The sequence below is a fragment of the Drosophila mojavensis genome, unplaced genomic scaffold, assembly GCF_018153725.1.
Source record: "Drosophila mojavensis isolate 15081-1352.22 unplaced genomic scaffold, ASM1815372v1 contig_231, whole genome shotgun sequence".
NCBI classification, from domain to species: Eukaryota; Metazoa; Arthropoda; class Insecta; order Diptera; family Drosophilidae; genus Drosophila; species Drosophila mojavensis.
In genome coordinates this window covers 1540848-1563183 of record NW_025318772.1, presented here as the reverse complement: position 1 = coordinate 1563183, position 22336 = coordinate 1540848, and the positions used below count along the sequence as shown (strand labels likewise).

General features: G+C 39.9%; 4 protein-coding genes and 1 non-coding gene across 5 annotated transcripts; 1 reads left to right on the top strand and 4 right to left on the bottom strand.

The window, feature by feature from the left end:
• Positions 1 to 5092: 5092 nt before the first annotated feature.
• Positions 5093 to 5191, top strand: Trnal-uaa. Its single transcript is given in 2 exon segments — positions 5093 to 5130; positions 5147 to 5191. It is a non-coding gene; the product is annotated as a tRNA-Leu (tRNA).
• Positions 5192 to 8855: 3664 nt separating this feature from the next.
• Positions 8856 to 10151, bottom strand: LOC6574600. Its single transcript, XM_002000601.4, has one exon. It carries the CDS (start codon positions 9876 to 9878, stop codon positions 8955 to 8957), a length of 924 nt encoding a protein of 307 aa, XP_002000637.1. The 5' UTR covers positions 9879 to 10151; the 3' UTR covers positions 8856 to 8954.
• Positions 10152 to 13196: 3045 nt separating this feature from the next.
• On the bottom strand, positions 13197 to 13847 carry LOC6574598 (calmodulin-related protein 97A). The gene has a single exon (XM_002000599.4). It carries the CDS (start codon positions 13742 to 13744, stop codon positions 13292 to 13294), a length of 453 nt encoding a protein of 150 aa, XP_002000635.3. The 5' UTR covers positions 13745 to 13847; the 3' UTR covers positions 13197 to 13291.
• A 1257-nt stretch (positions 13848 to 15104) lies between these two features.
• LOC122757001 (calmodulin-related protein 97A-like) lies at positions 15105 to 16202 on the bottom strand. The gene has a single exon (XM_044008021.1). The coding sequence runs from the start codon at positions 15638 to 15640 to the stop codon at positions 15191 to 15193; it is 450 nt and encodes a 149-aa protein (XP_043863956.1). The 5' UTR covers positions 15641 to 16202; the 3' UTR covers positions 15105 to 15190.
• On the bottom strand, positions 15790 to 16433 carry LOC6574597 (calmodulin). The gene has a single exon (XM_002000598.4). It carries the CDS (start codon positions 16288 to 16290, stop codon positions 15790 to 15792), a length of 501 nt encoding a protein of 166 aa, XP_002000634.1. The 5' UTR covers positions 16291 to 16433.
• Positions 16434 to 22336: the final 5903 nt, after the last annotated feature.

Sequence of the window (22336 nt, the reverse complement as noted above, 5' to 3'; positions counted from 1 at the left end):
TGTGAAATGACGAAGATGCATGGCTGGCAACACTGGGGGAGGCTGTAGATGGAGAGGACGCATGTTGCAGTGACAAGAGCCCAACAGGAGCTGCAGCTAGGAGACAGCCACAGCAACAGCCACAGCCACATACAGACAGCTCTTGCAGCTCATCCTTAATGCTGGCTGTTGTTGTGTCCTCGAGTCCTTGCATCCTGGACAGCTGCAGCTGCAGCTTGTTTGCGATTTTCACATGCGCTTGTTACACTGCGCACGACGTTGATGTGACATGCAACACATTAGCCAAATGAAATTTTTTCCTTCTTTTTTGTGATTGTTCTTCTTCTTCTGTTCCTGCTCAACTCCTTTGGCGCCCTGCCAATCACTGGGACTGGAGCTGCCAGCTCTGGCAAACAGCTGCTCTAATTTTTATCAATTTAATAGACTTTTTATGATCCTAGCCATTATCTCACCTGTTTTAATTATATTTGTTTTGTCTGCTACCGAAAATGTGTTGACTGCCGCTTGCCGTCCCGAACAAACATTCAACTTTAATTGCAGCCATAAATATTTTCGATACCCTAACTGAGCTTTCGAGCACATAGACTAAAATGTTGATCCTAAAAGTTGTGAAGTCAAAAATTAAATATTATAATCATAATTGTTTTATGTGTGACTTTGGAAATTAGTATATATAGTACTATACAAAGGTTTGCTGCGATATCATTTTGATATGAATTTATATATTTTGTTCGTATTGCTTATTTTTAATTTTAGCACATACATAGGTATATGTATATATTGTAGAGTATTACTTATTCTACACATTTCAATTAAATAGATTTTTTCTTGTGCAGTTTCAGTCGCCAGCCACGTGACGATGGCTGCCTGTAAGCTTAGCTGAGCCACCTAAGGCGCTCTGCTGCGAATTAATTTAGCTTTTGAATGGCTTCTGTAATTAAAATGCGGACAGCGGTTAAGGGAAAAGTATCAGGTGAGAGAGGTGGCAAAAAGAGGAGGCAAACCAGCCTTGGTAAGAATATATGTATCTTATCATTTTTGCAGATTTAGTCGCAATTTGAGTTACACGAGCTTCAATTGACAAAGTGCTACGCGGGCTAACTGACAAGCTGACTGATGAACTGCAACTGTCGGATAGACAGAGAAAGAGGAGAGGGAGAGGAAAGAGGGAGCGGTAACATTTTTCAGGCTTTGCTTTGCAGGCTTCAAACTTCAAAACAATTTAAAACCTTCGCTCTGGATTCTGTTGCCTGGTTGCCTCCTGCCCAGTTGCCTCCAGCCTGTTGCCTGGCTGGTTGGTTGGCTGGATGCTGTCAATTGCTGTCGCCCCAAGCCGACTCTCTGGAGTAGCTCGAGCATTTTGGTTTTGTATTATGCAATACGGAAATACTGTCACTGGAAATGTCCTTACCTGCCTAACGTAGTCGCTGCCGTTGCCATTGCCGTTGCCGTTGCCATTTCCCTTGCTCCATAAATCAACTCAAGTGCCTACGCCCCAGTTGATTTATTTTTGCCCTGCCAAGTCGCTCGCTCCTGCGGTGGGGCGGGGCCGATGAAAAGTGGGTGTGGGCGTGAATGCGGAGGCCCTGGCATTTGCCTAAAATATTTAACCGGCACTTGTGCACAACAATTCCAGTTGCCATTCGTTCTGCTGTCTCCAGCTCCCTCACTTCCTCTGACTATGCCTGCTTTTATTTCCTCTCTGGCTCACTTTCTCTCTCTTTGGGTTTTTGTTGTATTTTTATTAAATTCTCAAGTGGCATTCGCGTTGGTGAATTTCCACAGAGCGCTGCCCTTTTCCCATTTGTTTTCTTTGCTATTTTTCAGCCAAAAAGTTTCTTTGTCAATTTCCCGTATAATGCACAATAATAATAAGAGAAAGTTAAAGAAGGAACTCGAGTTGAACTTGAATTTAGATGGGGAGCCAGCAAACACAGCAGCTACAACAATTTGTGGCAAGTGATTACCTTAGGCATTTTGCGGCTCGCAAATTGCGCCGAGCTCAAGGGTATACCACAGCCTCTTAGCCAGCCATTGTTCCTCTGCCTGCCCTTGTTGTTCCTGTTTGCTGTAGTTAAGCGTCAGGCTCGCAGAGCGGATCAGCAGCAGCATCAGCATCAGTATCAACATCAGCATCAGCATCAGCATTTCCCACAGGCCAACAGCAAATTTTAATTTTTAATTTCGTTGCGCATAATAAAAATACCGTTACAGATACACACGTAGCATGGGAGTTGCCGCAGCACGTGTTGTATGGCCAGCAAATAGCCGAGTGGCAGCAGCAGGAGCAGGAGCAGGAGGAGCATTAACGACCTCTGGACACTTAACAGGCATTTGCATGTAAATTTAGTTGCAGCTAATAGCTTATTCAGGGCTAAAGCCTTCAAATCAAATAATGAAATCAACCAACAAAAATAAGTTACAGCTAATGGACAGCGCTTTCTATTGATACGCTAAAATGCTGCAATGCTTAAACAATCTATATGTAAATATATATATATTTTTTTTTAGTAATTGAAGTGATTATCCAAACTAAAATCTAAAATTTATATCTGCTGTGTGGTGCACGAAGCATTTCATTTATTTGCCCCGAAAAGTATGCTATATTTTAATATAATATTTTGCAAATTATGATATTTGTTACTTTGTTACATGTGGTAATATTTTATTAAAATTTTGCAGCTCATTATTGAATCTCTATAATTTTATTCAGGCTTACTTACTAACTGTCAAACTTAGTTTATTAAATATTATTGAATTAATTGAAATTTTGTACGCTTCTTAAAATATTTTCAGCTAACAATTATATCGAATATCCTTAGCTTATGTTGACGCGTAATTATTTTCGATGGAAACCAAACAACAAGAGCCAAAAGTACGAAAACAACAATAATTACCCAAAAAGTTTGTACAACAGCACGTAAAATTCAATTTCATGGGCAACAGAACAAGCGCACCAGGTTACAGTAGAGGCTGTAATTAAACGCGAAATTGGGTGTATATTTGAGCGAGAGTGCGTGCATGTATGCATGTAAGTGTGTGTGTGTGTGTTTGTATGTGTACAAAAATTACAAGGCAGGTGAGCTAATTACAAAAATTTGTTGTGTGAGACAGCTGTTTGACTGCGTCTTTCGGTTGCACAAATACACAGCTAAATGCGAAACGACATACAGTGTCTCTCACAGACACAGACACACACACACACACATAAGCAGAGACACATAAACACCCAGCGAATGCCTCATAATGCATGTAGCTAATGAGATTTTGATAGAAACTGATGAGCGGGTGAGAGCAACAACATAAAAGACAGACAAATAAGAAAACTCTAGTCGCGACTGCTCGACGATGAGATCCCCTAAGCCCTTCGGAGAACTGATATTCCAATCATTCGATTGCACACACACCCACCAAGCATAGTTATTGATGAAATTTTCTTGCAGTTGGACATTCCTAAACTTCCAGAATGTGATAATCACATTGATATATAAATATTTGTTTAATATATAACTATTTATTTATTTATTTATTATTGTTATTATTATTATTATTTTTTTTTTTTTTTTGCAAACTTGAGGGACAGTGGGTGGACAAAATATAACTAAAATCGAAATTGTATGAAATATGAAGATGAGATCGACGCGATCACACGAACAAACGGACAGACGACTCAGCTTGTCGCCTCGATCAACAATATTCCACGCCTTCATTTGTCTGTTACATACATTTAAAGAAAACCAGTATTGCCTGATTTCGCATTTTCAATGGATTCAGGGTATCCAAAATTGTTGACAGCTGGCTGATTATACGTGGACTCTTTTGCAACGCATCAAACCAGCCAAGGGCATAAGAGAGAGAGAGAGAGAGAGAGAGAGAGAGAGAAAGAGAGGGAGTTTGAGAGTGAGAGAGAGAATGAAAGATGAGTCGTGTGCAAGTGTCAGTCGGTTGACAAAGAGCATAATTTATGAAGCAGCAACAAAGTGTTGCTTTCAAATTGCATGCAAATGAAGGCGAAAAGAGAGCGTGATATGTGCACTTAAATAAATTGAAGCCTGAACCAGAAATTGCATAAATAAAATATTTACTGTTATATATGCTTATGTGATGCAATGTAAATATATTTCAAAAGTTTTCCAGTTAATTAGACCTGTTGCATAGACAAAGGCTTGAAGAGATTGTAGACTTCCTCTTGTGGCATACAGCTTGTCTCAAGTAGGTGCTTTAGTGTCAGGCTGGTGCCACCTGCAGCTGGCAGAATAACAGTAAAGAATCTTAAGTTAATGCAGGGTCTAAGTAGATCAAGTCTTTTTTTTTCATATTACTCTGTTAAATATTTGCAAGCACTTTTGCAAAATACTTGGCAGATAATTCCAGCTCTCCTCCTGATGGAGCTGGTGCAACTGCAGTTGACTGACACCATTTGGTGGTGCGGCAACTGTTGTTGGCATTGTTGCTCTTGTTGCATGAACTGCGCCCGCTTAGCGTTTACATCTTGGCTTAAAGTCTCGGTTGTTGCAGCACCTGCGGCAGCTGCTGAAATAAATCTGAGGCGGAAAACTTTGCCAAGCGTCTGCAGTCGCTTGCATGCGGCATGCGGCATGCTGCGTGCGGAATGAGGCATGAGGCATGCGTCTGGCGACTGCCCAAGTGTTATTTACCTTTTCTCTTTGTTACTTTGACTACGCCCGAGCCAAAGTCAGTGCCTTGGGACATGCACCATGAAAAGTTCACTTCAAGTTAACTTTTCTCTCTCTCACTTCCTCTCTTTCTCTTCCTCCTCTCATCATACTCTCTATTACAGTGGGAATTCTCAGCGAACAGTTGTTCGATGTTTGTGCTGCATAATTAAACAATTGTCTGGAATATCGTGTTGCAACTTTGACAGCGCCTCAGCTTGGCCCCAGACGCAAACACAACTGTCAACTGACAAAGCGATGAACACGGCCTGATTTATGAATATGTGTAAGCAGATTCGCATAATGTTGCGCTAAGCAATTGGGGCTTGAACTGATTTGAGCAGAGGAAATAGTTTACAAAGAAATCGAAGCTATAATACAAATTTCAAGTTGTTTTCTTACTCCACTCCCAACTTGTCAGAATGACCGAGCGGTCTAAGGTGCCAGACTTAAGTATAGCTTTGTAAGCATTCTGGTCCTCTCTGAGGGCGTGGGTTCGAATCCCACTTCTGACAAACTGATTTTTTGCTTTTTTTTTTTTTTTTTTTTTTTTAACGAACATTAAAAGCAACGAGGCTTAAAAAAAAAACAAAAATCAATAAACATATATATTTATACGTCATAGACAAATTAATTAAAGTATTTTTCTTGAACTCTAATATAATGTAATGTAAAAGTATATCAGTATATGTATATACATAAATTCTTTAAGCATTAGAAAATTTATTGCAAAAATATCTAACTTTTCACATTTAAAAAAAAAAAAAAATTATAAATACATTTTCTCAATTTAAGTCAATAATATATGGTTGTAATATATAAATACACTATCAACGAATTCTAGCAGATATACGGTATGATTAATTAATTATAATCATCAACTCTTAATTCGTATATATTAATTCACTTATTTAAAAAAAAAAAAAAAAATATCTTTTCCATCTTATATTTAATCAAACAAGGAAATCCAAGCACGGAATCTAGAAGATCTCGGCATTGCTTTTAATTTAATTTAGCCGAATTAGAGACGCATCTCCTGCTCCGTCTCCACATTTAATCAGGCTAATAGCACTCAATGGGCACACAGCACTACTATCATTAACAATATCAACCACAATACCAAGAGGAGCAAGTGCTATAATTAATCTAGCTGTGTAATAACCGCCATTAAGCTAAACAAACGGAATTTGGACATTTCCCAGTTGCTGTTGTGCATAAATTTCAATTTGACGAGCCGAGCAGAGGTAGGCTTACAGCACAACACCTGATTTGCCCTGCCCCGCCCGTGCTGCCTCAGCGCGTATTGCCAATTAAATGACTGCCCTTTAGCGAAATGTGCTGCAGCGGCCCGGGGAATTGTATTTTGTAAATATCATAGCGGTGGCAAATGTTTAATGATACGAAATTAATGCGCAAGCATCAACGACAATGTGGCCAAGCGGGGGCGTGTATGCCACAGCCCACCTAAATGTTAATGACAGAGGCCCCGGGGTGACTTCATTTATGAATTCGCTGCGTATACTTAATATCGATAAGTGGGTGGCTAAACCATTCAGTTAGGTAAATTTTGCTTAAACTTAAAGTTCTCTATCTGCATCTGTATCTGTATCTGTATCTGTATCTGTATCTGTATCTGTATCTGTATCTGTATCTGTATCTGTATCTGTATCTGTATCTGTATCTGTATCTGTATCTGTATCTGTATCTGTATCTGTATCTGTATCTGTATCTGTATCTGTATCTGTATCTGTATCTGTATCTGTATCTGTATCTGTATCTGTATCTGTATCTGTATCTGTATCTGTATCTGTATCTGTATCTGTATCTGTATCTGTATCTGTATCTGTATCTGTATCTGTATCTGTATCTGTATCTGTATCTGTATCTGTATCTGTATCTGTATCTGTATCTGTATCTGTATCTAAATCAAATTTTTATTTATTAGACACAAACAAGCACAACTCAGCAAGACTTTGCCCCAATCTGAACATCCACACATACACTTACACACACACACAGATGAGTTATGTTATTTGCGTGCTAGCAACAAAATGTGATTCTTTTGCTCAATTTTTGTGGGCTGACTGTCACGCCCACATGGCTCAAACAATTGGCGCCAGTTTGCTTGAATTTCAGCTAGAAAGTCGCAAATAAGTATGTATTTGGCTTTTGCCGCAATTTGTTGACTCAAACAACAACAGCAACAACAATAATAATAGATTCTCAGTTACGGTTTCGGGTTTCATTTTTATGGAGAGAGAAAGAGAAACAGACAGGGAGAGAGAGAGAGAGTTGAGTGCGGGGTGAAGGCCCGAAATTTTTATTGTCCAGCAAAAAGCGAGGAAATACGCATGAAATTAGATTTGCTTCATCGAATTGATTTCATTTGTTTTGATTTGTTTCTGAAAATACGCAAATTGGATACGAAACACACACCCACGCACACGCCCGCATACACATACACACACACACAGAGAAGTGGCTGCCTGCCATGACTGAAATGAATACATTTTGGTCAAATGGTTGAGATTCGACATTCTCATTGTCGTTGAGTTAGGGGCGTTGACAATGGGGCGTTGCGGTTTATGTTTTCTGAATAGAAAGGCAGTCAACCCTAACGCAGCACCGCCAGTAAATCGCACAATACACAATGTGAGAGGGAGGAAGGGAGCTAGAGACAGAGAGAGAAAGAGAGTGAGAGAGAGGGAGTGTCTTTTCGTCTGAGTTTTAGTAGTTTTTGCTGCTTCAGTCGCTGTTCGCAATTGAGCGATCAACACTTGGCGCTTGTTTTGGCATTAAGTGTGAGTATATAAACATACCTATGTATATATATACTCACACATATACATGTATATAAAGACACATTCTTCTGTCGAAAAACAGTCAGTGATTTAGGCCACATGCGGCTTAATATGCCAGGCATTAAGCCACCGAAATGGCAGCCAAAACGAACCGAAAAACAAAACTCTTGCCGCTCAATCAACTGGCCAAAATCCGCAAAAGCAAAACCCTTTTTTGCCCCTGTAGGCATGTCCATCGTTCTGCTTGGGGGATTAACAGATCAGCGGCTTAAGTGACCCACGAGCCAACGGAAATGCTTGGCCTTTGAGTGCTTGTCTGCAACTTTTTTGGAAGTTCCCAAACAACTTATTCAGGACTTTGCACTTGATGGCCCAATTAATGACACTCCAAAAATGTATTTGTTCACAATTTTTTTGCAAATCTATTTTTTTTTATTTTTTTTTTTTTTTTTTTTCTGGTACATACGTATATTTGATTTATTTTGTTTCATTATAAATAACAAATACTCTGGCAACAAATACTGTCCAGCCAGCTCTCCCGCAGTACCCATTGTAAAACTACAAAATATTGAAAACGTGCACAGAAAAGGAAACTTTTGGGTGCCACGCCCTGTCGCAATCCCATTACCCGCAAACAAGGGGCCCTAAGCTGACAAAAAGTCTGTCAAAACTTATAACGAAATGGCTTTGGTCAAATTGTTTTATTGTCCCTGTGCGTCCTTTGTGGCACCACCTTCCCAGCATCCTTCGGGCTTCGCCCACATTGTTTGGCGCTAAAAACTCTCAAAGGATTTCCCTTTGGTCGTACGGCTTATAGAAGAGTCGTATTTCGCATTAAATTACCATGTTGTGGGCTGGAACGCCGCCAGACATCTCAATACATGCTTAACAATAATGTGACCATGGGCGGCACATAAACGAAACCTGATTGCGAGCCATATGGGCGTAATATAATAAAAGAGAGTATACCTACATGTATATGTGTATAAATAAAATATTCAAATGACTCATTAAGAAGATTGTTTACTGCTTTAGCTTAGATGAAGAGCTTCAGAGTAGAGTCTGTGGCAATGTGAATGAAATTATTCACTATAAGTCAAAATTTCTCTATAGTTAAAATTTCTGAAAGATATAATTTTTTAAATAGCTGAATAAGGAAGCGATTCGAATCTAATGTCGGAAAAATGATGCATTTTATACTATAGAGCAGAGCCAAGTAGTCTCGAGTCTACCAGCCATAATTTACAAACACTATTTTATTTTACCTAGGGTTGAGATACAGATCATAAAAAATATACTTCAAGTTGCGTTCGACTAGTTTTAACGAAGTTCGCTTGCAGCAGGATAAAGATAAATCACTAAACATTTAAAAATTTCATTTATAAGTTTAATAAGAGAATTTTAATTGTAGAATTAGAAAATAGAAATAGGTATATATACATATAGTTCAACTAGAATTGCTGCGCACAATTTCCAATTACTGCTGCAGTTGGTCATGTTGCTCCTGCTGCTCCTGCTGATGATGTTGCCGTTTCCTGCGACGCCTGCTTCGTGCCGTGCGTCGTTCTCTGGCCTTTTTGCGTGCCTCGGCCGCAGCACTGAACGCTTTGTAGGCCGACTTTTTGATCTTCTGCAGCTCGTTGCAGTACTCGAGATGCTGTTTCTTCAGCATTTCGATGCGTTTGCGGGCCACGTCCGCCAGTTGCGTCTTCTCGTCATAGTCCTGCTGAGCACCCGCCGCAGTTGCCTTGGCGTGACTGAGATTCTCCTCGGCAATCTTCAGTCCGTGCTGCATGGCCGTCATAACCTCCTCTGCCTTGCTCGCCGACATCTTGGCGGAATTGAGATTGGTTTGGGCACTGGCAATGCACTCCAACTCCTGGCGCAGCACAGACTCCGCCTCGACTATTTCTGCCTCAAGCTGCTCCACCACCTGTTGCTTGCCGGAGAGCGCAGCTTCCGCCGCCTTGGCAGCGGCATTGGCCCTATCTGCCAGCTGCTGCTTGACCATGTGCGCCACCTCCGCCGCCGCCGACTGCTGAGTGCCGTAGGCCTGCTCCGCGTCGCTGGCGGCCTTCTGGGCGATGTTCGTAGCCGATAGCTTGGCATTTGTGCGTCCTACCCCAATGTCGCACTTAGCACCTGCTTTCGCGCTCTGCATGTCGGTGCCTGTATCGCGGCCTGGATCAGGGTTGCGTCCTCCAGGCGTATCGCACGTCTCATCCATTTGGGCCATGCTGTTGGTGAGCCGCTTCTGATGTGCGTGGCTGCGGCTGTGCAGCAATTGGGGACGCCGTTGCTGCATAGGCGTGGCAGCTGCGGCCGCCGGACTTACGAGAAACTGGAGTAGGCGCACTAGCAGGAACAGGTTGAGTGCCCGGGTCAGCTGTGTAATGCGCATAATTACGTGAGCCTTCAAAGTTACTGTAAGTTTTCCTTCCCAGTTGCCGCTCGAGCATTTTCACATTTCAAGTAGTTTGCCAAGTCAACTTTCAGAATGGAAAAATAAAAATGTTACACACCGCCAAAGTAGGCGGCGGCAAAAAAAGTCACAAACGTTGCAGCGGGAAATGGAAAATCACCCACAGTGCATAACTTTTCCACGCAATTTAACGCAATGTTTCCTAAGAGCAGCGAAGACACTTGGGCTTTCCCTTGCAACTTGAAGTCAACTGACAGGCTGGAATAAAAACTGTATGTATGTATGTGTGCATGGGAAGTACGTGCCAGACAGCCAGCACTTCCAGATATGCAAGAGAGGAAAAACTTAGAGGCATCCACCTATTGGGGCTTCAAGTGACATAACAAATATATTTATATTTTGGTTTGTTATAAATTGATTTGTATAAATAGAAAAATGTTGCATATACAAAATTTATTTGTATAAATATTATGCACAAGTGTTAATAAACAGTTTATATAAACATTTTATATACAAAATATTTCTATTTACACAGGTAAATGTACAACTGTAAAAAAAAATAATAATAATATGAACGCATGATAATATTTAAATATTGATTTTTTTTTATTGCAATTAAAGGTAAACATTCATTTATTATTAAATATAAATATCTAAAAAACAATTATTTGAATAATTTAATTAATATAGTATAGTAGTCAGCACTTTATTAAAGTTTAATATTTTTTATTTATAAAAAAGTTTTATAACAAATTAAATATTTTAATGTTATTAAGAGAAACTATGAATCTTTATATAAGTTTTTTTTATGATACATTAAAATACTATGTTATAGACATATAAGTATTTATTAATAAAAAAAAATTTTTTTTTTATATATTTACATTGTTTTTGTTTTACTTACTTATTTGACATTAGAGTTAATATAAAATTAAAACTAACTTCTGCTAACGCAAATATAAAGTATTGTAATATTTCTCTTAGGGAAACTTTTACAATTTCCATTTAAAAGTTGATTATTGTCTATAACTATTTTCTGTTCATTTATTTATTTTTTTTTTTATTTTTTTTTTTTATCTCATCTCAAGTTATTTCACGCTTTACAACACTTAAGTTTGAGCGTGTTTACTGTGCCCAAATGCGTTCGCCTGAGATAGTTGGCCACTTCTTTTTGGGCTGTAAAATTAATTGGGTCATCAAAGCCGCAGCGGCTTTGCCTATCTGCAACTGTTGTGTGCTGCGTGCGCCCTTTCGTCTCGATAAGCTATCAGCCTTATCGAAAGGGTTGGTCGAGCTGTTTGTTAGCTCGCCAAGTCCCCAGACGATGATTTGAGCTTCCATTTGTGCGTTGATCTGTTAATCCGAAAAGGGTAACCGCCGCACGAAAAGAAGGCTTAGGCATATGATTGAACGACAGCACTTCGTGTTTTTAGTAGTCGTAAAAGAGGCTGGGATTTTGGTTGGTGCGATGCGCCTACCTTGGAGAGCATTTTCGAAGGTTAGTTACTCAACTTGATTGGGATTTTAGGCTTTGCCAGTTTTCACCACCAATTAACAGGGAATCGTTGCAGGCTCTAAAATATTTAACTGAAGTTGAGTTACTGCAAATGGACACTTGACAACCGCAGCTGGCAGGACTCGCCTCCCTGCCCCGCCCACTGGCCGTACTGCCAAAAACTCATTTGCTTGCATCTCTGGTTGCTGTCATGTGGCCTTTGCACATTTACAGAGTGCTCGACGCGTCCTTCTGCTCGTACTCGTCCTCGTCCTCGCCTTCGTCCTCGTCCCTGTCCCTGTCCCTGTCCCAGTCCGTGTCACTTGCATGCGCCTTTTTGCGTGGCCAAGTACATGTGCAGAAGTGTCCCAAATGACACTCCGAGTGGGCGTAGGTGTATGAGTGTGAGTGTGTATGTGAAATGGGTGTGGCAAAAAACCGCAAAAAATTCTACATGAAATCGATGTGCACGAACATTTTTGGTGAATGCATAAGAAAATTGCAATAAGCATTCACGAACCCGGAACACGCTCTAAAAAGTAGACCCAAAATATTCATATACCGCTTCTTATGCTTCAAAAATAATATTCGAATCAAAGTTACATGTATTTATTATTTAAATTATAATATTTTTTAATTTTTAATTTAAATTTATTTCGATTTCTGTCTAGGCTTAATAAAACAGAAATACCTTGAATGGTTCATTAAAAATGTTTGCAATTTTTGTAGAAATAAATGAGAAATCACTTTCATTTTTGATTTAAATTGCAAATGCATTCAAACATATGTATATCCTGGACTTAATTTTCAACTGTATGCTCGATTTCCATTGCATCTCATTAATGCCAAAATATAATGACCCCATGCTGGGGCTGTCATCCTTTATCATTGGAATGCTCTGACAGAACCAGCTACAACAACTAATAAACATCTTCACCAGCACACACACACATACACACTCACACACACACACACACACACACACACACATAGAAATTCAATTTCCTTTGCCAGTCGCTGGACCCCCACAAATGGCATCTGTCGTCATGCTGAGCCCCAGAGCCTCTGTCTGTCGGGATATAGTCCGCATTCCCTAACTGCAGTCTGCATGTCGTCCTGTCTTTACAGCTCGCTCTCTCTCTCTCTCTCTCTCTCTCTCTTTTTGTATGCATATTATATTTATGGTCTAGCAGAAGTGCTTATTGATGTTGCATCTAAAATTGAAATCTGAAATTTTCTTTTAAATTGTTTTTGGTATTCGAGTTGTTTTTTCTTATTTTGGACAGTTTACACGAAAAGTGCATCGATTGCAGTTTCAATGATCTTGGAATTCTAATTAAGGTTAGCTGGCATTTTGTTAAACAATATGCAAAAAATAGTAGCAAGCCGAGCGGCCAGTCAGAGCTGCCATGCTCTGCCCTAAAAATTGAGAAAAAAAAAGTTGCAGGCTGAAGCCCACTGCGAATAGAGTTTTGACGCATAGGTAAATTGAATACAAGCAACAGGAAAATTGCTCGCAGGCCACAAAGGTGCTCTGCTGGCAGGCATTCCCAGCCCGACCACATATAGCACATGGCATCGAGTTTTTGGACTTGCATGAAAAGTCTCTCCCAGTTCTCGACCACAAGAAGTGAAACATGAAATTTACGCAAAAGCGAGCTAGCAATGGAGGTAAGCCAGCCCAAAGACAGCCTGGCTGAGTGCACTCGAGTTCCAGTTAACTAATATTGCTCATGACAATGTGGTTAGGCTCTTTGAGCTTCGGCTGAGGAATCATCAAAGAAACCGCAGACTAAGGCATGTTCGGTTCAGTTAATTTACTTAGTGCTTTCATTTGAGACTGCCTAATTGGGAACGAATGTATCATCTGAGAAAGAAATATTCCGCAGGGCAGCTGTTATTTCGGTGATATCATATAGATGAACTCTTCGTAGTCGATTTTGCCATCGCCATCGAAGTCGGCCTCTCGTATCATATCATCAATCTCCTCGTCGGTTAACTTTTCGCCCAAATTGGCCATCACAAAGCGCAGCTCGGCTGGAGATATGAAACCGTCCTCATTCCTGTCAAAGATCATGAATGCCTCTCGGAACTCCTCGTCTAAATCATTCTCCTGCGCATGTCTGCACATGAGGCTACAGAATTTATCAAAGTCGATTTGCTCCTTGCCAGTGACATCAACATCGTTCAACATATCCTTCAGTTCAATATCGGTGGGATTTTGGCCGAGTGATCGCATTAAATTTCCCAATTGCCGAGAGTTAATCACGCCAGAATTTTCTTTATCGAAGAGAAGAAAGGCCTCTTTAAAGTCTGCAATTTGCTCTTCAGTTAGGTCCGCTGGATTCATTGTTGGATCGCTACGCAACTAGTATCAATTTCGTAATTTACTAGAGCTTGTTCTATTGAAAGATTTGAGTAGTAATCGAATAATATTGTATTATATTTGATATATCAAATCAGCTGGACAGATTCTCTTCGCCAACTCAGTCTCCTATAGTCAGTGTTGCCAGCTATAAAGCTCCGAAAGAAATTGGATTGTGCATAAAAGCATAAGCTGAAACAGGCTTTAAATATTTTCTGCAAGTATTTCCTTAAGTATTTCCTCTTAATTTTAAATGCTTCACTGAACGATCATTAAATATATGCACTTATTTCACTTCACTTTGCTGTACTGCACGACTGACCCCCACCAGGCCTGGGACGACTGAAGAAATGCTTCAGCTGCTGCCCATATATAGGACAACTTTGAGTCAAACACGAAGTCGCTCTCAAATGTCCGACGCCAGGTAGAGATCGTGTCTGTTGATCTTTGATTGACTAATGAGAGCACTCTCTGCTGCGATCGGCATTCTAGCTTCGTTTTACGTAAATATAAATACCGAATGAATACTGCTGCATACATGCAGACAACTTAAACGATCTTCTATTGCTCTTCTGCGTCCCTTGCCTTTGTTAAGCAGGCAGACAGAGACACGCAGAGACACATAGAGAGACAGATATACAAGCAGATATATAGGCATACGCTGCTCAAGAATATATATGCTTAATAATGAAATGTTCATATGCTAAATAGCTTATGTATATTAATATTTCAAATTATTATATGACATTTACAGTCTTCTACAGTTGTCTTAAGGACTAGGAATTCTGAATTGTCTACTTCAGTTTCTGGCTCTTCTATCCCATACGAATTTTCAATGAATTTATTATAAATAGGCTAGATCTAGCCTGAAATAGGATAAGCTGGCAACACTGCATATACATAAGTCCTATTTATCAGCCCATTCATGTGAGCTGAATTATCAAACTATGTACTACAACGTGCAGCATAGCATAATAAGAATTTGCATACATTTTTATATATATAAAGAGAAATATAATATTTCTACATATACATATTAAATTACATATATTCGTATCACTGAAGTGATCATCGCAAAGGTAAGCAAACACGAGCTATAGCCCAGCCTGCTCGACTAAGAAAGCCCTTGAATCTGATATTCTATGCATACAAACACACGCACATACATACATACTCTATCCACTCAGTTCGTGGCCCTCCTGCCTCCTGCCAGCTAAATAAATTTTCACAAAAACGAATATATATTCCAGAGTATAATAAGCATTGCACATAGTGAACTTGTGGCTACATAACGAGGTCAAGCACACACACACAAACAAACAGGAGAGAGAGAGAGAGCGAGCCATATTTGCAATAGTAATTTTAATTTAAGAAATTTTCGTAATTGGTTTTAGAAAAAGATGAAGTAAAAAACGATTTGCTAGAAAGATTTTACTTTTGAGTTATCATATAGACGAACTCTTCGTAGTTGATTTTGCCATCGCCATCGAAGTCTGCCTCACGTATCATGTCGTCGATCTCCTCGTCGGTTAGCTTCTCGCCCAAATTGACCATCACAAAGCGCAGCTCGGCTGGAGATATGAAACCGTCCTCGTCCTTGTCAAAGATCTTAAATGCCTCGCGGAGCTCCTCGTCGGCATCGCTGTCCACCGACTGCTTCGACATCAAATTGCAGAACTCAACGAACTCAATCGAGCCATTGCCAGTGGTGTCCACCTCATTGACCAGATCCCTCAGCTCGGCATCGGTGGGATTCTGTCCGAGCGAGCGCATCAGATTGCCCAGCTCACGAACGCTGATCATGCCCGTGTTGCTCTTGTCAAAGAGGGCGAACGCCTCTTTGTATTCGGCAATTTGCTCCTCAGTCAGATCTGGATTCATTGTCGGATCTACTCGTAAGGACTAGCAATTTCGTGTTTTTAAATAGGGCACGTTGTATCCAAATGTATGAGTGACTATTGACTATATGAATTGTATGTTGATTTCGAATTTTTAAGTAGTGAAAACTGCTTCGCACCGCTTGCTCAGCTCTAACGTTCACTCATCATAGTGACGAAGTCTCTGTAAATAATGTTGCCCTCGGTATTCGAATTGGCATCCAACACAATCTGGTCCAGGTCGTCCTCATCCATCTCATCGCCATATGCGCTCATTATGTGCTTGAACTCGTTCTCGTGTATCCAGCCGTTACCCTCTCTGTCGAAGACCTTGAATGCCAGTATAACCTCATCCTCCGGCGTCTGGCCCTCGTAGCGCACGGACATGATGTGCAGAAAGTCGCTCAGGTAGAGCTCATCCGTGCCATTGGGATCGTATTCATTGTAATAGTCCTGCAGCTCATGCTCAGGTGGATTGTGGGCCACAGCATGCATTATGTCCTTCAGCTGCTTCATGGGTATTATCCCCGTGTTATTGGTATCGAACAGGGAGAACGCCAGCGTCAGGTCGGCCTCCTGCTCCTGGTTAAGACTGTGCGTTCTTATGATGCGCTCCTCCGGCGGCGGCGTGGCAAAATCAAAGTCCATTTCCATCCTGAACGGGTCTCCAAAAAGGTGTCACTTGTAATAGAATACTACCTCTAAAATTTGGCTGAAATAAATTGTGAATTCTTTTTGCACTGAAACTATGTAAACATTAATATAAACTGAAATCAATTGAGTCTTAGATCTTGGCCTACTCAAAGGGGAAACAGTTAGAGATAGAGCATGGTAGAGTTAAGAGCAATTATTAACTAACCATAAAGTAATTTGCGAATCTAAACTAGATCTAGGTTGGGCACATGTCGACATAGCTTAATGCATCGCCATAGTTCATACATATAAATATTTGTCCAGTTTACCTTGCAGGGCTTCTATTATAAATAATCGTTTACCTCTGCTGTCCGAAGAACATATGCAAATGAAACCACGCAATCCCATCAGAGCTGCTTGTTGTTGTGCTTGGTGTGCTGCTGTTGCTGTTGTTGTTGGCTGTGTTGCCTGATTATGCCACGATTATGGGCAAGCAAGGGCCTCGGTGAGCTGTTGCCCTTGGCACATGCCGACTCTCACCCTCCCGACCCTCGACTCTGGACTCTCTGTTGTGCCATTGTTGGTGTTGGGGCCGAGACCAAAGCTCATTCATAAGCTATGCACTGAAATTTTGACAATGGCCATCGTGTGGCCACCTATACAGGTGACTTTCCATTAGCAACAGTTTCAATTTTGCATAGTTGTGAGTGCACATTGCATTCCAGCTGGAGACAAGCCGAAAGTCATTTGCAGCCAGAAATTATGTAAATTGTGCAATTTGGATTTTACTCATTGGACCCAATAGCAGAAACAAGAAGACCACTAAAAAACACCATTACATGCAGTTAGAAGGCGGCACGTAATCGAGCAGGTAGCGAAACCTGTCCGAAAATAGCCAAACATTTTTAATTAAAAATTTAATTAGGAGAGCAACTGAGCAAGGCATATTTGGGGGAGAAAATTGCGTAGAAAAAATTGTGCCTAAACTGCAAACGGGAGAGGAAGCAAAGATAGATAATTGAAAATGCCAGAAACTTAAAGAGTATTGAGTGCATATATGTACATAACAGGATATAATGGTAAAATGTAAGTAATGCAGAGAAGGAGACTTAGATCTTAGCCTATTCAATGGGGGAATAGTAAGAGCAAGAGCATGGAGAGCTAAGAGCAATTATTATTATTGAGTGAATATATACATTTATATTATCATTGAAAATGAGAAATCAAGATATAATGGTAAAATGTAAGCAATGGAGAGAAGGAGAGGAAGCAGACGTGTCACGTGTGAGCAGGTTGTTTGTATCGGTATTGTAAGAACCTCTTGCTTTTATCATTAGCAGGCGTAGGCGCACACATAAAGAGAGAAAGAGAGAGTGAGAGTGGGAGTGAGAGAGATAGAGAGAGTGTGTCGCACTTCATAGACTCTGTCTATGGGAACCAGAGCTCTGCTTCCTTTTTGACATATTTTTATTTAATTCCACATATTTAATATTTAGCGATCTTTGTTGTTAACACAATGAAATTAATATAGGTAAATAATATTATATAGACATAAAGAATTTCTCATTTATGTTCTTAGTATTTGCTCAGACCTAGAGATAAGAGTGTCTACTCTAGATTTTTAAAAACTAAATAAAAATCGTATGACATTTAAAGCTTTACTTTATTCTGTATCCCCTTATTATACAATCAGTTAATTAAGTTATACTGTGAATATTCCGCGTGCAAATCAGCCAAGTTTTTGAAAAAGCGTGCAAAGCTTGCTTCATTGTATTAAGTGTAATGAAGGCTCTCGAGGGATTAAACGTAAGCACCTTCATTATCGCTGCAATGCACAACCTGAGGGTATGAATAGAATCATTCGCATTGATTGACAAATTCAATTTCAGTGCAGTTGGTTAAGTGGATTGTGGTTACGTTGGCGGTTTTCTATTTTTGTTATACTAAAACCACCACCCCGCTAGCACCCTCCAATGCCGTACCGCACCACCCGTTGTCAGCTGACTGCAGTGGAGGCGCGCTGCTCGATTGCATTCAATGCCGATTTCAATTAAGCATATGAAAGCAGCGCTCGGCCACACAATGTGGCACCCGGCAACAATTGAGTGGGTATGGCCACAGAGCTGCCCATTGGCTGCTATCATGTCGGGTCAGTCATTGTCAGTGGGTCGGCAAAGTAGTGCCATGAAGCAAAGCGACGCCTGCGGAGCAGAAGCAGAAGGAGAAGAGATGAGGCCACTGGGCGCCAGAGCGTTTTCAATATGCGTTTTTGTGCCTCATTTTAAGTGTGCTTCTGTGTGTGTGTGTGTGTGTGTGTGTGTGGCATGTATTGTGCTGTTGTTGAGGCATGTGAATGCCTCTCTGCCTGGCAGCGGTTGCACATGCTTTTGGCCAAGCTGTTGCCATATTTGGTTTGTTAATCTGCCTTTTGCCACTGAAGCAGCAGCTGCCGATTTTCATTAAAGGCAGCGAGGCAAGTGAAGCTCTGCTTTCTGTGGCACTTGGCTTTTCTTTTTGCAGTGTGTCTGTGTGCATAGCACACACACACACAAGCGCCAGCAACGTGTTAGCCCAGCCCCCGATCAAACATTCTAAATGGCTCGCAGCAGACTTGGAGACCCAAGCAAAGCCTGGCAAAGCAAAGGAAATGGCGAAATCCTGCCACGCCCAGCAACAATGCAAGTCAATCTCAATGGGTTTCAACTCTTTGCCGGGACTTTGATGCGGAACAGTGCCAGGATACACAAGCCAGCCCGAAGTGCCAAAACAAATATGTAGTCAATAGCAGTGTCTAAACCTGAACTCAGGCACCATAAAAAATAAAGAAGAAGAAAAAACAAACAGAAATGTAAGCCAGCTGTTGCTCTCATGTCTGGGTGACTTAAATGACTCTTCGATTTATTAAAGGGTTCAGTTTTAACGACTGTGCAATTCGAGAATATTTTTAAATTTTGCCCTCCTTGTGGTTGATATCATCTTTAGTGATATCACGTTGGTGAATCTCTCCGTATTCAATCGGTATTGATCACCATTCAGGGCCCATTTCTTCAGCGTCTCCCAGTAGGACTTTTCTATCAAGAAGAGCTTGAATAAAGATTCAGATCCATTGCCAAATAGAGCTTACCTCCGGAAATCAGCTGGAAGCTAAACAACAGCAAAAAAATGAAAGTTAATAAAGAACTTTTGGTTCTCATATTTTCAATTTGAAGGAAACCTTACGAGCTGAGATAACTTCACTTTTACTGCAACTGCATAAATATATTTAGTTTTATTTGGTTAGCAAATGTGACGAATCAATTTAGTATTGATTAAATTGCACTTTGTAAAAATACATGTAGAGAATAAAACCAAGAATAGGAAGGAGGAGTATAGAGAGACTCAGGAATTTCGTATTATTTGAATATATAAATAAAAAATTTAATCCATTTAAAGCTACATAAATGGGTTTTATTTATTCTATATGTATATACGCTTGCTCGCATTGGTAAACAGCTCAATTAGCTAGTTCGCTTGCTCTCGGATGTTGTTAATTCTAAAAACCGAGATACACACACACACTCATACACACACAAACACACACGCAGCAAAGTTTTGTTGACTTTGTATATGGGTCCTTTCGGCCATGTAAGATTCTTGTTTGCTTATGACACAAATTGCATTTGTGGATGACAACAAAAGCTTTGGTCATGCCAACAAGATGATTAAATTACTCATACGCCCCATGAGCCGTGCGCGCGCACACACACACACATACACTGCAGACGCCAGATGCCATGGCCAAAGTTTACTGCGAGTTATTATTATTGTTTTAGTTTTTGTTGCCGCCCGGCATTTAGTTAATTAAGTTTTACTGCAGCAGCAACAGCTCGACATGGCCATTTAATTAGTTTTTAATTATATATACATTCTTTTCGTTTTCGTTTTTTTTTTTTTTTTTTTTTTTTTTTTTTTTTTTATTTAGCAGTTAACGCTCAGCTCTAAGCGCTGAACGCCGAACGTTGAACGCTTTACAAACTGGACACCAGAGTTGGGTATTTGTTTTGAGTTCATTTAATTTTATTTGTATTTGGTAGAAACGACCATGCCACCGTAACCTAAGCAAGCCCCCAGCGTGAAGCGTTCCTCATGTAGCACATTATTTTTACAGGCTTTGTGTTGAGCAAAGTTTTTGCTTAATAGGCCAGTCGCAGCTTGGGCTGGGTAAATGAGTTTTGTTTAAAATTAATAAAATTTAAGCATGCTATTTAGCAAATGCCGCAAACTTCGTCAGACAATGCCAGCCAAAAGTATGCAGCCAAGCATTTTAATTGAATTTTTCAACAGGCCAACAGCGACAGCAAAAGCAACAGCAACATCATCAGACCAGGCGCTAATTGAAATAGCCAAGCAAATATTGCACTTTTCTGCATGTTTAAACGGCAGTCGAGTAGAAGAACCAGCAGAATTGGACGGCGGCAGCTGCTCTGTAAAAATATTTACACACTACGCTGTTCCATAAAACACCGCAAAACAATAAAATTCGCAATTAACCAAATGGAAAGCACCGCCAGAAATGCAATGAGGAATTGCTGCTGGCTCATGTGAAGTGCATACAATGCGAAAAGGCATCACACACACACACAAACAACTCAAACAACAATGAGCAAAAAAACAACAACAGCAATAAAGCAACATTTTAGGAAAAAATTTCCACAGTTATGTATATATGTATATACCCCTCGACCATTATACCCTGTAAAAGTATTGAGTGTAAGTTTTAAGTGTTCCATTTAAACTTTGGCAATCGAGTTTCACTTATCAATCGTTTAGCTAGTACTAAATTAAATTTGTTGCACTTGAAAAAATATTTTTAATTACTTTTTTTTTTTGGTATTATTAAGTTTATAAATTGAAATAAGAATAAAATTGTTTTTTTTTTTTTTTATTATTATTATTATTGAGCAGTTTTTATATGAGATATAATTTCAATCTGTTCATTGCTATTATTTTTTTATTATTATTATTTTTTTTTTTTTTTTTTTAATGTAAATCTCTCATTAAAAGTATTTTGTAATTTTTTTGTTATCTTATAAAAGTACAAAAATTTTATAAATTTTTTTTTAAATTCTTATCTATCGAATTTCAGGTCTTAGCCAGTGCTGCCAGCTGTTGTAACGTTAGCCTTCGTTCCGCATTCATTCCGCTTTGCCCAGCACAATTCAAGTCTTGAACAAAGCAAAACGAAAAATGGATCGAAAGGCAACGCTTTTTCATAACTCAAATTGCAAAAGGCTAAAATGCGACTGACTGGAAAATCAACACAAAAGCCAGCACAACAATGAATGGCAGCAGCAGCAACAACAACCAAAACAAGAGGCAACTGGAGTCAACTTTGATTTCCTGCGAGCAAACACAATGATACTTTGCAATTAACACTACTGCTTTGAGGCACTGTTGTAAATGGAACACCACGGCAGAGCCTCAAGAAAAACGCCGTTTTATCAAAACGAAGCATGACTAAACCCATATAATTAGCAGCGTATCCAGCTGGCCATATATATACATATATATAATAAGCTGTGCTTAGATATCGGCAAATAGTTAGAAGACCAAATGGTCATGCATCGCATTTTATTGCCAACATTTTTACTGCTAGTGCTATGTTCCTATCAACAGCAGACCACAGCAGGTTAGTCTACTGACCTAAATATATAAATATGCCAATATACAATCTTATTTATAGATTGCGGCATCAAACTCAGTTCCTCATCGTCATGTCCAGCGATGAAGAAGCAACTGCCCACGTTCCTAGAACCACAGGATGAGCTCAATCAACTGGACGAATTAGTGAGAAATAAAACCTTGAGGGACATGATATGGACAGCTATTAAATATATATTTGCACAATTTTTCAAATCAATCTTCAAGTGAATGTAATTAATAAACGTATTGCTTGCTATCTAATCAGAGTTCATTTGAATGCTATAGACAATGATCTGAATTTCTCTCTGATTTTGTGTTTTGCCTGAAGTAGGCGTCTGTCAGATACAATTTGTATTATTGTTGCTCGCATTTCCAGCTGTGCGCT